The sequence below is a fragment of the Octopus bimaculoides genome, chromosome 2, assembly GCF_001194135.2.
Source record: "Octopus bimaculoides isolate UCB-OBI-ISO-001 chromosome 2, ASM119413v2, whole genome shotgun sequence".
Taxonomy (NCBI): domain Eukaryota; kingdom Metazoa; phylum Mollusca; class Cephalopoda; order Octopoda; family Octopodidae; genus Octopus; species Octopus bimaculoides.
The window spans coordinates 138,307,363-138,321,877 of NC_068982.1; the positions used below are offsets into that span (position 1 = coordinate 138,307,363).

Genomic DNA, 14,515 nt, shown 5'->3' on the forward strand with positions numbered 1-14,515 from the left:
ACCTTTTTTTTTTTTTTTTTACTAAATAATGGTTAATTACTTGTTATCCCCTGTCTGCAAATTGTTTGCTGGCCTTATGCATTCAAAGACGTGTGGAATAAGAGATCCTTCACTTGAAAAACTGATAAGGGTTTATGACAAGAAGAGTGCCTGGTTGTAAAAGAATGCCTGAACCTATATTCATCACTATAGAAAAGCCATCATCATCATCATCATCATCATCATCATCATCGTTTAACGTCCGCTTTCCATGCTGGCATGGGTTGGACGATTTGACTGAGGACTGGTGAACCAGATGGCTGCACCAGGCTCAATCTGATCTGGCAAAGTTTCTACAGCTGGATGCCCTTCCTAACGCCAATGCTCTTCCTAATATGGATGTAAAACAGACACAAAAGTCTGGTGCAAGCTTCTGCCTGGCTGGCTCTTGCGAAACCATCCCACCCATGCCAACATGGAAGGCGGACCTTAAACGACGACGATGATGATGAGGAGGAGGAGGAGGAGGATGAGGATGAGGAGGAGGAGGAGGATGAGGATGATGATGATGATGATGATGATGATGTGGTTTTATTTTACGTGCCTTCTCCTCGTCTTCTGTATCTTGACTCTTTACTGCCTCCATCATAGTTGTTGTTGTTGTTGTCGTCCTCCTCACCCCTCCCCTGCCTCATTTGTTGCCCTCCACCTCCCTCCCATTCTCTCTCTACCCATCTCACTCCTACTCTTTCTGCATCCTCACTCTCCCTCTTCCTCTGTCCCTCTCCATCCTCCCTCCCACATCTTCCATCCCTCTCCTCTTACCCGCCATCTTATCCGCTTCTCCCAATAATTTTAATGCTTATTTCTCTTTGCATTTTCGGGTCCCACTAACAGCATAAAACAACATAAACCAATGCATCTTGATCCCCTGTTATCTTGTCTGTAAATTACAAATATTCTGTAATCTAACCTTACCATTTTCTCTCAGGACTTCTTTGTTCTACCCCAGTTATGTTCACAATCCACCCTAATACGTTTTCGTCTTTATTTCAGGTCCTGTTCAAATACTCAAGTTTGGAGTTCTAACTTCTCCTTATCACACCGATATATTAAATATGCCACCCAAAAGTAGTTCGGCAGTTTTGGTTAAACATGGCAGTATCATATTGGTATGTATTATTCTTGGACAAATTCTTCATTTCAGCTGTCTAGTTCATCCTTGCAGTGGCTGCACTGCTTGTACAAGTGTTGTTTTGGTGCAAGCCATCTGGTCATTTAAAATGACCACTCTAGATCCAATTTGGTGATGCTCCAGTATGACCACACCCAACTAACTTCAACCAGTAAATGAGTGCTATAGGAGTATTATTTTTGGCCAGTGCCCCCTGACTGGCTCCTGTTCCAGTGGCATGTAAAAAGCACCATCCGAATGTGGTTGATACAAGTACCCACTGACTGTTCCCCACCCCACCCATGCCGGTGGCATGTAAAAAGCACTTTCCAAATGTGATCGATGTCAATGCCCCCTGACTGGCCCCTGTGCCAGTGACATGTAAAAAGCACCATCTGAATGTGATCGATGCCAGGCCTGCCTGACTGGCTCCTGGCAGAAACCTTAGCATGTTGGGCGAAATGCTTAGCGATATTTCATCTGCCGCTATGTTCTGAGTTCAAATTCCACCTAGATCGACTTTGCCTTTCATCCTTTCGGGATTGATAAATTAAGCACCAGTTACGCACTGGGGTCGATGTAATTGACTTAATCCCTTTGTCTGTCCTTGTTTGTCCCCTCTATGTTTTGCAATAAAGCTATGTGGGCAATAAAGAAATAAGAGATAACTCTTTTACTATGGAGGAGATATTATATATATGAGTATATATACACAACGATCTATGGTTATCAATATCTGTAGGTATGACATCTGAAAAAGAAGATATTAGATAATCCTTGAGGTTTTCCTCATGAATTTTTGTAGACCAGTTTTTGAGAAAGGTTGTCAATCAGTGATCTAGCCAGTAAACCAAATATCTGAATTTGCAGATCCATCTAACCCCCAAATAAGCCAATGAATCGATGGTGCATTTAAGGTCAGTATTTAGCTGTTTGGAGACTGGCATGTTGAAGAATAGACCCGAAATTTCCATTGCATGTCATAAAAGGTGACTTAAAGTAGTTGAGGTAAGATTTGAACTCTGACCTTGTAAAACCCTCTCCAGCAATGACTACCCAAAACAATCTGCCAGGAGTAGTAGGGAATCACCAACAAGTAGTGGATGTAGTGCTGCTGCTACTACTATTACTATTTATCATTTTCTTTGTGTTTAATTTCTTGAAAACATAAACTCATTGCATTTTTATTTTGAATATTTGTTTCAGAATTATCCAGAGTTGGATAATTTTACCAGTTCAGAATTGGTGAAATGGGCTTTCCAAGAGCAACAACAAGTAAGAACATCACTTTTGTTTTGCTTTTTAAACACTGGGGGATAATAATTTAACAAAAAAAAAAAATTGCTTGTTAGCCCTATGAAGTGGGGGTTGCTACTGCAGCAAGTGTCACCGGCCATTCTCTGCAGTAATGGCTTTGAAGTTATGTCTGTGAGGCATGGCTGAATGCCCCAAACATTTCATGTACATTTGATTGTACACTCCTGATATTTGATCTGGGGTGTACAATCTATTACTCCCCACCCATATTTTGCTGCTTAATTCCCTCCCTCCCTCCTTTCCACCCTTTCTCTTTTTCTTGGTGGGGTAGTTCTGATGTTTTTTATCTCAGTAATTTACTCTTTTATATTTTTAATGTTTGTTTTTCTTTTCTTTCGAAAGGAACTCAGCCACTTTGCCTCCATGAGCATTTGGTGTCATGGAGACAAAGTGGCTGAGTTCCTTTCGAGTGTTGGGCCTCATGGAGGCAAAGTGGCCGAGTTCCTTTTGCGTGTTGGGCCTCATGGAGGGCATAGTGGCCGAGTTCCTTTCGAGTGTTGGGCCTCACAGAAGCAATGGTCAAGGCCTTTGGTATTATGTCTTGCTTGAGAAGCCAAGAAAAATTGCAGTCATGGCGTATACCAGTGTCAGGAAAAGCATTTTATCTGTCTTCATGTTCTGAGTTCAAATTCAGCCAAGGTCAACTTTGCCTTTCATCCTTTCAGGGTCAATAAATTAAGTACCAGTTGCGTACTGGGGTCGATCTAATCAACTGACCCCCTCCCCCAAAATTTTGGGCCTTGTGCCTAGAGTAGAAAAGAATATTTCCTTCTCTTATAAGGCAGTGGAGCTTGCAGAATTGTTAACATATCAGATAAAAAGCTTAGTGGCGTTTTATTCTGACTTTAAATTAAGCATTTAGTCTAAAGACTAAGCATTTCGCCCCGGCATGTTAACGTTTCTGCCAGCTCACTGCCTTAAGAGAAGGAATTATTACTGGAATATTAGTTCATTTAAGATCTCATTAGAAAATAACCTAATTAATCTGATCATGTGTTGGATTATCATTATGATCTGAGTCATTCCTTATTGGGAGAGCCACTGTTCCTAAAGCCTGGTGCTCATGTGTGTCATTTGGTTGGGTTTCTATGGCTGGATGCCCTTTCTAATGCCAACCCCTTTACAGAAGGGTACTAAGTGCATTTCTCCCATTAGAGAGGTTGAATAGACCTTGGTGAGACAGGACTAAGGGACCTCATAACTGCATGCTTCCTATTTCTCTGTTTGTTATAGTTTAATCCTTTAACGTTTATGCTCCAACTGGCCAAATACAGCCTTTCACACCAAACCCACACAATGTCATTCTAAATATAAGCCATCACATTATCAAAATCTCAAAGCTGTGAGATAATGCAATGATTAATTTCTAAACACTGAATCAATAAGCATTACATTTAACAATAATCTCAATGCTAGAGGGTTAATCCAGTCATCTCTGTCCAAATAGGCTGATGTTATTAAAGCATTCTGTTGATGTTACTTGGTGTGGCCCTCCTGTCTTTGTTGTGTGTGTGTTTGTGTGCGTGTGTGGAGGGGTATATATTCTAGAATTTAAGACATGGCATTCATTTTAATAGTAATTTCAGTGCTAGTGTACTTGATGTAGCAGTTAGAGAAAAAATATTAATTCTTTAAAGTTATCTTCATTGATGAGAACAACCATCTCATCGACTAATTTTGGTAGAAATAAAGAGAGAGAAAGAATGAGCAGGCATGTGTGTATTTCTCTCTCTCTCTCTCTCTCTCTCTCTCTCTATGGGATAGAGAGAGAACGAGCAGGTGTGTGTGTGTACTTGTGTAATATAGTTTGTTCACTAATGTGGTTTGTACATATTTTAGAGGGGTGAATTAGAATCGTTATGGTATCCCTTATCATCCTTCGGGGATTTGATTCAGAGTCGTTGTTGTCTTTCATGAAATCGAAACCAATTTATTGAATAGCAGTGATTTTCTTACCACTTTCTTTTTTTTTAACCCAACGTCACCAAAATATGTCGTGTAGTGAAAATTCCTTCATGAAGGACACACTGTGATATAAAGGGAAATAACTTATGTTGAAAAGTCATACTAGAGTTATCTTTCGTAACCATCTACTCTTTCAATAAGATTTCCACCTCTGTCGTCCGACTCTGCCAACTGTTGAGTTTTTAACTTAGTCTACCTCCAAGTGTCCTACTTCCCCATAATATAGATTTTATCCCATTATTTTGTAAAGACTGAGGCGACATTACATTGTAGTTTCAGTGTTAAAATGGAATCGTCACATGTCGATCCGCCTCCCGCTTTCTTCTTCCCCTCTCTATTCCTCTTATTGTCCTCCTTCTCTCCTCCGCCCCACCTATCTTTCTTGGAAAGAAATTGACTGTGGACAGGCAAGGAGAGGGATGGGCTCCACCAAGTTTAAAATGCCCGAGTGCAAGGAAGGTAAGACATCTATGAGTGTATGTAGATTCTTTTCCTGAACTGTTGTTTCTTAACTCCCCCCCCCCCTTTTTTAAATTGTATCTTTATTGATATATATTGTCTTCATTTCTATTAATTGGGAACTCAGAAAGAATTTATGTTAAAAGCACCATTCAAGCATGATCGTTTCCAGTGCCGCCTGACTGGCTCCCATGCCGGTGGCACATAAAACACACCATTCGATCGTGGTTGATGCCAGTACAGCCTGACTGGCTCGCGTGCCAGTGGCATGTAAAAACTCCATCCAAACATGGTCGATGCCAGTACTGCCTGACTGGCTTTCGTGTCAGTGGCATTTAAAAATGCACCCACTACACCCTTGGAGTGGTTGGTGTTAGGAAGGGCGTCCAGCTGTAGAAACTTCGCCAGATTGGATTGGAGCCTGGTGCAGCCTTCTGGCTCACCAGTCCTCAGTCAGATCGTCCAACCCATGCCAGCATGGGAAGCGGACGTTAAACGACGACAGCGATGATGGTGATGATGATGATGAATTTTGTCATTATTAATCTGATGTTTTTTTTTGAAGGCAGCAAGCTAGCAAAGCCATTACCAAGCTGGACAAAATGGATAGCTGCATTTCTCCTTTTTCTTGAAATTCTGAGTTGAGATTCTGCTTAGGTTGACTTTGCCTTTCATCAGTTCCAGGATTGATAAAATAGGTACCAGTTTAGCTCTAGGGCCGATATGAACGACTTCCCCTCTCCTCAAAAATTACTGGCCTTCTGCTTAAATTAGAAAGAATTATTAACCTTATGTTTGTAACATACCATGAAATTTTAATGGAAGATTTTTTTGTGTTTAGATCACTTTAAAACAGGAAATTCATATCATGGAACTAGGGGCAGTCTAAGGTGGGGTTAGTATCAAAAGGGTTAAGGGACTTGAGAAAACACTAATTTATTTTCTTTTCCTTATTGTATTTTTCTTATTTATTTTGCAGCCTCTTGTCCAAATATTGAATCCCTCAGGAACAAAGAGTCTTCAGCTGTCTAGTGAAATAGCAAAGGGTCCCACCTTAATTATGTTCTCTAACCATTATCCTTTATTTCATGTAAATCACAATTACCACATGGTAAGATATATTTCACTTCATTTTGTATTTCGTTTGCAAGATTCCAGCTTGTTGTGTATTGGGAGGGTCAGTAAGCCAATAACGACATGCATGGTTCAGTGGTTAGGGTATTCTGCTTACAATCGTAAAGCTGTGAGTTCAATATCCAGTGGCACATTGTGTCCTTGAGCAAGACACTTTATTCCACATTGCTCCAGTCCACTCAGCTGGCAAAAATGAGTTGTACCTGTAATTCAAAGGGGCCAGCTTTGTCACATTCCCTGAGAACTACATTAAGGTTACATGTGTCTGTAGAGTGCTCAGCCCACTTGCCCGTTAATTTCACAAGCAGGCTTCTCTGTCGATCAGATCAACTGCAACCCTCGTCATAATCAATGGAGTGCAAGTCTGTCTACGAGTGCTTGTGAATTAGCGATCGCTGGAGCTAGTTGATTATGTATGTTACCTGGTGGTGATACATAATAACTGAGACAAAGATGTGGTTGCTTCACTTGCTATATATATATATATATATATATATATATATATATATATATATATATATATATATATATATATATATATATATATACGACGGGCTTCTTTCAGTTTCCGTCTACCAAATCCATTCACGAGGCTTTGGTCGACCCAAGGCTATAGTAGAAGACACCGGTCCAAAGTGCCACACAGTGGGACTGAACCCAGAACTATGTATGCTTTTGTCACTCCATGTCAGTTTAAAATATTTTTAAAATCTTTTTTTTATTTTTGTTTTAACAGTTGCGAGAAATTGCATTAGAATATGCTAAATGTGAAATGGATGAAATCAGTAATGAAAACCTGTTGTACAGTTTAACTCACCGTCTTTCTTCTATGAAGAAACTGCAAGAACTTACAAAGTGTAGCAAAGAGCAACAGCGGGAAGGTTTCCCTAGCCATGCTAAACAAGCAGATCCTCATCGTGTTGTTTCACAAAAAGCAGAGCAGCATCTTCCTAAAAGTCTCCCATTTACCTATCTTGCCAGCAGCAAGTATTTCCCTGCATCTTCATCTTTGCTCGTCTGCCAGTGCTGTGTGAGTGTGTTACAGAAACATTTATTGGAGGGACACCTTTATCGCAATGTGTGCGAAGTCTGCTACAACAGTGTGAAGTCGGCCAGAAGTTGTCACGTACCGTGCAACTGTCCCAAGGGATCAACTTACAAATTCAATGAAGACCGTATTTACAGTACTTTACAAAACAAGTGCCTTCAATTTTCTCCAGATTACATTCCCACTCAGTACAAATCGGTCTGCTGTCATAAAATGCATAAACTCACAACCAATTCTACCAAACCTTTTTCTTCCTCTTCATTCTCTTTTCCTGTTCCTCCAAGTCCTTCCTCTTCCTCCGATTCTTCTAACGTTTCTTATTCCAAAACAGCTAACAAGACTCCCTCCTCTAAAGATCCTTCTAACAGTTCTGTAGATAACACACTACAAGATCCTTTCATCATACAAGTCTTAAAGAATCGGACGCAACAATTATGTGATCATTATAATTTACAATTTGTACAGGGTGTTCCTATTGACACCAATTTTAATGTTTTGTCATTAACTCTTGTTAAGAATTTTTCTGGTTTGTCATGCCGAACCAACAAGACTGTCCATTTCTATGCTATGGATCTTACAAACCATTGGATGTTTGCTGATCGGTTTGGTCTGAATAGCACAAAACTACTAGAAACTGACCAACCAGCAGTTGTGATGGTGGACTTGGCGGTAAGAAGAAACTGTCTCTGTTTTATCATCATCTTTGTTTTTCTACTTTATTCTTGTATTTTATTTAAGCCTTTCATTACCACATTGCTAACTAAATACACAACCTGCGTTTCAATTGATATCGAAAATAATCAAAAATTTTGGGGGAATTTCGTAAAATAACTAGTTTTCACATTGTTAATTCTTTAGCATTCAGATTACTCTGCCAAATGTAATACGTATTGATTTTCATGGTTTTGAATTAATTATGCATTGTCTTTTAGCTTTGAAATTTTGACGATGTGATTGTTTAGTTTTATAGTAACATTGTAGGGTAGGTGTGAGGGGCCAAATGTAGCTAGTTTGAACAGAAAACCGTTAGAATGTTTGGGCCTGATGGCTGGTTTAAATTCTAAAGGGTTAAGCTGATATTTAGAATAAACTGAAAGAAAGGTCCTTACACTAAATTATAAAGGGAAGCATACTGGCTTTGTTTCTTTCAAGTTTTCGCATATCCTAAGTAGTCACAGCCCATGTCTCACTGCCATACTGCATGGCTGTTCGTACACTGCCATTGTACAATCTGCCAAAGTGAAAGGCAGATTATACAATGCTTGTGTACGAACAGCCTTGATATAACAAGTAGGTTGGTATCCGAGAACCAGGAATGGTCTCAGATGATTTGATACCAAAAGGGGGGAAATTGGTAGTTTTTATTGTTTTACATATTTTTTTTTCTATCATTAGATGGTTTTTGTTGGTTGTTGTATATCTTTCTACTGGAATCTAATCAACCATGAAATATGAGTGTTCTAATCTGTTATTGTTTTGTATATCTAATCAACCATGAAAAAGTGGTGGAACCTGTTGTGTGTCTGATTAACCACAAAGTGAGATGGGAAGCCATTGTGAATTTCATCATCATCATCGTTTAACGTCCACTTTCCATGCTGGCATGGGTTGGACGGTTTGACTGAGGACTGGCGAGCCAGATGGCTGCTCCAGGCTTCAATCTGATCTGGCAGAGTTTCTATAGCTGGATGCCCTTCCTAATGCCAACCACTCTGAGAGTGTAGTGGGTGCTTTTACATGCCACTGGCAAGAGGGCCAGTCAGGCGGTACTGGCAGCGGCCATGCTCAAATGGTGTTTTTTTTACGTGCCACCTGCACAGGAGCCAGTCCAGTGGCACTGGCAACGACCTTGTTCGAATGTCATGAATCATAAAAAAATAAGTAGAACCTGTTGTTGTGTATTTAATAAACTATGAAATAGAAGTAGTACCTGTTGTGGTGTATATCAAATCAACAGTGATGTCAGAATGAAACTTATTGTGACTTTAATCAACCATGAAAAATATACAGATTCTGTTGTTGTGTGCACCTAATCAACCATGAAGACTGGAAAGTTTGACCAGACCGGCATGCTGGAAAGCTGCACCAAATCCAGTTTGATTTGCCATGGTTTTCTATGGCTGGATGCCCTTCCTAATGCCAACCACTCCCAGAGTGTAATGGGTGCTTTTATGTGCCACCAGTACGAATGCTATTTGTGTGATGCTGGGGTGCTTTTACATGCCACCAACATGGGTGCCAATTTGTGTGACACTGGTATCTGCCACGACTGTGATTTTGCTCAGCTTGATGGGGCTTCTTCTCAAGCACGACATAATGCCAAAGGTCTCAGTCATTGCCTCTGTGAGGCCCAACATTCAAAAGGAACTCATCCACTTTGCCCCCGTGATCCCTGAGTTTTCTGTTATTATTGTTGTTGTAACATTAGCCATGCTATAACGATGAGCCTCCGACTCACACTAATAAAGCTATGTTATGGTGAATTACTTCCATTCTCAATTTAATGTGGCACATTGGCTAAATAATACTCTTTCATAATAACACTGAAATATCAGTGTAAGAATTTCAAATCCTTTTTGTTTAATTCATGTTAAAAAGACAAACATGCATGAGAGAAAAAGCTAATTAATCTTTAAAAAAATTATTTAAAATGTTTTATTAGCTTTTCTCTTTTGCACTTAAATTTATATAAATTTCAGATGCAAAGGACTATCTTCAGAAAAATACAGTTAAAGAAATATGGATTTACATAGATCCTGCTATTTTGGATGACCGAATGGTCACTGCCCATCCGGCTGTCTCATCTGAAGATAGGCCTTTGCACCTAAAATATAAAGGTTTTTAAAACTTCCTGCATTGTTAGAAGCCTTCCTTTTTTCTCATTTCATTCATTCATTCTACTTCTCTACCACAATACTTCAAGCGAACTACAATGCCCTTCTAACAATTTTTTGTTTCTTTTTCTGCAGGATGAAAAAAATTATGTCCTTAAGAAGCCGTTCTCTAAAACCTCAGTTGGTAAGTGTTTTTTGAGTTGTTTAATAGGAATCCTGCTGTTTCCCACTCTCTCTCCTTCTCCTGCACTTCCCTCAAGTTGGGCAACCGTATATTTTCCTTGCAGTAGCCTACCTATTTCTGTCTTCATTCCTGATCTGTCTCTCTCCAGCTGGGTACTATAGCAAGACACCTGTATCTGTCTCACTATTACCTTTCCATCATCACTTCCTCCAATGCCTCCTCCCCTCTTAAAAGTGTGTTTATTTTTTCTTGTCTTGCAAGTACTTGGTGACCCTGTCAGTGCAGGTGCCACTTAAAAGCACCCAGTCCACACTGTAAAGTGGTTGGACGTTCAGAAAGGCATCCAGCTGTAGAAACCTCACCAAAACTGACCTTTCCTGTGCTTGTGCCATGTAAAAAGCACTAAGTCCACTCTGCTGAGTGGTTGGTGTTAAGAAGGGCATCCCACTGTAAAAATCCTGCCAAAACACTCACAGAAGCCTGGTGCGAACTTTGGCCTGGCTGGCTCTTGTACCATCCCACCCATGCTAGCATGGAAGACAGACATTAAAACAATGATGATGACGATAATGTTGTTAAGATGTTTGCTTCCCAACCACATGGTTTTGGGCTTAGTCCCAGTGGTACCTGGGGCTGTAGTAGAAGGTACTTGACTAAAAACCCTTCAGAGCAGTGCTGTAAAAGGGTAAAAAAATGGGTAAAGACTCTGTTTGGTCATGAATAACCGTGGGATTGCTCCTACAAAGTTACCCTCCGAGGTACAAGTCTGGGCAAGGTTGTTTATGGAATTCAAGCAGTTGTGCTGTAGCATGGTCACGTCCAATACCAATGACTGAATCCAGTGAAAATATCAGAGAGTAAACATTTATTTTTTGTTTGGTCCTGGATTAAACAATGAATGTAATCAGCAAGAATGTAGCTTCACTTGTTTCAACCAGAGGTTGTGGCCATGCTAGGGCACTGCCATTTTGATGAACATTTTACTCCTTAGCTGAGAGGTCTTTGTCTTGTGAGCTCATGGGTGCGGGTGCCACATAAAAATCACCTGTGCTGGGGTTATGCAAATGCACTCATGCTGGAGCCAGGAAAAAGTATGCCTTGCTGTTGCTATGTACAGAACACCTGTGCTGGTGCCATATAAGGGGTACCCGTGCTGGTGCCACATAAGGGGTACCCGTGCTGGTGCCACGTAAAGGGGACCCATAATGGTGCCTTGTGAAAAGCACCCATGCATCGGTACTTGTGTCACATGAAAAGCATGCAGTACACTCTGTAAAGTCGTTGGCACCAGGAAGGGCATCCAGCCATAGAAACCATGCCAAAACAGACAACCCGGAGCCTGGCACTGCTCTCTGGCTTGCTAGCTCCTGCCAAATGGTCCAACCCATGCCAGCAGGAAAGACAAACATTAGATAATGATGATGATGATGATGATGATGATGGTCTATGTGTTGGTCACTCTAAACTGTTCATTTACTTCTTGTTTTTCAGCTGAGTTTGTTCTGAATTATACTGAAGGTCATTTAGAAAGGGAGATGTTGACAGCCCCTGTTGATCGTGCCGGTAGTTTAAATTGCAGTTTGAACCCGGAAGACTGTGATCACCAGCCTCCGCCTGATCCCTCAGCTGACAGTGAACCCAAATATCTGTATATCACAGAAGTAACAGCACACACATTTCACAAAATTGTTCTAAACACTTCAAAGGTAAGTTGCAAAAGATCATTGCCTTCAGTTCTCTTAAGCAGAGATGTCTGTCTGGGGGTGAGGAAAGGCACACACACACACACACACACGTGCATGGACACAAATGACAGGCTTCTTTCAGTTTCCATCTACCAAATCCACTCACTAGGCTTTGGTTGGCCTGTGGCTATAGTAGAAGACACTTGCCCAAGGTGCTGTGCAGTGGGAATGAATTTGAACCTGTGTAGCTGGGAAGCAAATTCTGTACCACATAGTCATGCCTGCACCTACACAGTCCACTATGACACACCCACACATTCACATTTTGGGTAACATAGTGTGTTTTCCAAAGCTTCTTTCCTGGTATTGGCTACCAAATGTTAGCATGTAGTAAGACTTCCTGTCACTAGATGTATCTGTGGAAATATGCAAAGATCTGTAGAGTTTAAACAAAGAAGTTTTAATACGAGAAGATGGATCGGAGAAGCCTTATTACAATTCACTTCAATTGTTTCAACGCATCAATGCTTTCACTGGTCACCTGAGGATGCACATGTATATGGCTGTTGTTGAATCTTATTAATACGATATTGTATATAATATACACAGCATTACAAGGTGGCGAGCTGGCAGAAACGTGAACACACCGGGCGAAATGCTTAGCGGTATTTTGTCTGTCTTTATGTTCTGAGTTCAAATTCTGCCGAGGTCGACTTTGCCTTTCATTGTTTCGGGGTCGATAAAATAAGTACCATTTGTGTAGTGGGGTCGATCTAATTGACTGGCACCTCCCCCAAAATTTCAGGCCTTGTGCCGAGAGCAGAAAAGAATATATGCAGCATTAATATAAATTATGATGACATGACTTATTCATCAGAAGAATTTTAAAATAATTCTTTATTTACCAAAACACTATTGTTCTCTTTTGCCAGGATGTCCTGCTACTTTATTATGCCCCCTGGTGTGGATTTTGTGCTAGCTTTGCCCACATCTACCTGTCGTTAGCTAAATACTTCCGAGCAGCTACAAGTCTCCTATTTGCCAGGTAAGCTTCAGGTGTGATATTACAACAGAAATATATTTCATAGTTGCTTTGTTTTTCTTTCATGTTAAAAAGTGTTAATTATTTAATTTGTCGAGGGTATATTGTTGTTATTGTTTAGCTTTCTCGTTAGGCCCTGGTTGAGCTGGTTATGATTAGAGGTGTTCCACGTGTGACCATCCAACTTTTTTAGGAGTTTTTTTATTATATTTTACGGTGTGTCCTTTTATATCGAAGACAGTAGAGTGTAATTTTGAGGGAGATTTAGCTGTTGTTTTTGGCATGTCAAACGTCCATGTACAAGTTTCCTTGGTTTGTTGAGGCAGCAAGACTTTAGGTGGAGAAGAACATAAAGAATTACATAAAGTTGGGTAAGATATTATCACTTGTTTAGCCCAAGGCAATATTCATTGAACAGACGTTTCAGCTATGATCACTCCCATGACGCAACAATTCAGGGCAGAGAATCTTATTGAACTTAGGTAAAGGTTATTTACATTATTTACATTTAATGCATATTTGTCCTCCTCTTGTTTGTTAATACAACGTTTTGGCTGATATACCCTCCAGCCTTCATCAGGTGTCTTGAGGAAATTTTGAACCTGATGAGGACAAATATCCTTCAAATGTAAATATTGTAAATATAGAACTGCATTAGGTAAAGGTTATTTGGTATGGACGTGTGTATATATGTTTTTTTTGCTGGTGTTTGTTTCATGTATATGTATGCTTTTTGTTTATGTATATTTAATCTATCCTGTGACTGCCGTGTTTGTAGGTTGCTTGTGCATGCATTTTAGATATACAACTAACACTGATATAATGTCATAATAAATTACATATATTAGTACCCACTGACTGGCCCCTGTGTCAATGGCATGTAAAAAGCACTATCCAAACGTGATTGATGTCAGGACCGCCTGACTGGAACTTGTGCCGGTGGCATGTAAAAAGCACCATCTGAACGTGGCCGATGCCAGTACCCACTGGCTAGCTCCCGTGCCGGTAGCATGTAAAAAAATACCCACTACACTCTCAGAGTGAGTGGCATTAGGAAGGGCATCCAGCTGTAGAAACGTTGCCAGATTAGATTGGAGCCTGGTGCTGCCACTGGCTCTCCAGACCTCAGTCAAACCGTCCAACCCATGCCAACATGGAAAATGGACGTTAAACGACGATGATTATTAATTGTCTTTGTGCTGAATTGCTGTGTCACCGGGATGATCATAGCTGGAACGTCTGTTCAATGAATACTGTATTGGGCTAAACAGCAGTTACAACACCTTAATTGTATTATGTAATTCTGTAAAATTCTGAATTGTCGGCGCTGAATTGTCCACTTCGATCATCTCACTTATTTGTATATTCCAGAAAAATCTGTCTGTTTCAAACACAGTAACAACCGGGGAAAACAAAATACTAAAAGATGGCAGCTGATATTTCCAGGGACATAACTCTGACATTTTATTACTCTTTTACTCTTTTTACTCTTTTAGTTGTTTCAGTCATTTGACTGCGGCCATGCTGGAGCACCGCCTTTAGTCGAGCAAATCGACCTCAGGACTTATTCTTTGGAAGCTTAGTACTTATTTTAGCTGTTTCTTTTGCCGAACCGCTAAGTTACAGGGACGTAAATACACCACCATCGGTTGTCAAGTGATGCTGGGGGGGACAAACACACACACACACACACA

General features: G+C 40.4%; 1 protein-coding gene across 2 annotated transcripts in view; it reads left to right on the plus strand.

The window, feature by feature from the left end:
- The window catches only part of LOC106877346 (thioredoxin domain-containing protein 11), a 77,546-nt gene that overhangs the window by 20,637 nt on the left and 42,394 nt on the right, over positions 1 to 14,515 (plus strand). For both annotated transcript variants that reach the window (XM_014926227.2, XM_052965631.1), the window contains exons 6-12: positions 1,036 to 1,151; positions 2,360 to 2,428; positions 5,874 to 6,005; positions 6,765 to 7,745; positions 10,046 to 10,094; positions 11,586 to 11,800; positions 12,712 to 12,824. In XM_014926227.2, coding sequence (XP_014781713.1) covers positions 1,036 to 1,151; positions 2,360 to 2,428; positions 5,874 to 6,005; positions 6,765 to 7,745; positions 10,046 to 10,094; positions 11,586 to 11,800; positions 12,712 to 12,824 — 1,675 coding nt within the window. The remainder of the gene's footprint in view (positions 1 to 1,035; positions 1,152 to 2,359; positions 2,429 to 5,873; positions 6,006 to 6,764; positions 7,746 to 10,045; positions 10,095 to 11,585; positions 11,801 to 12,711; positions 12,825 to 14,515) is intronic.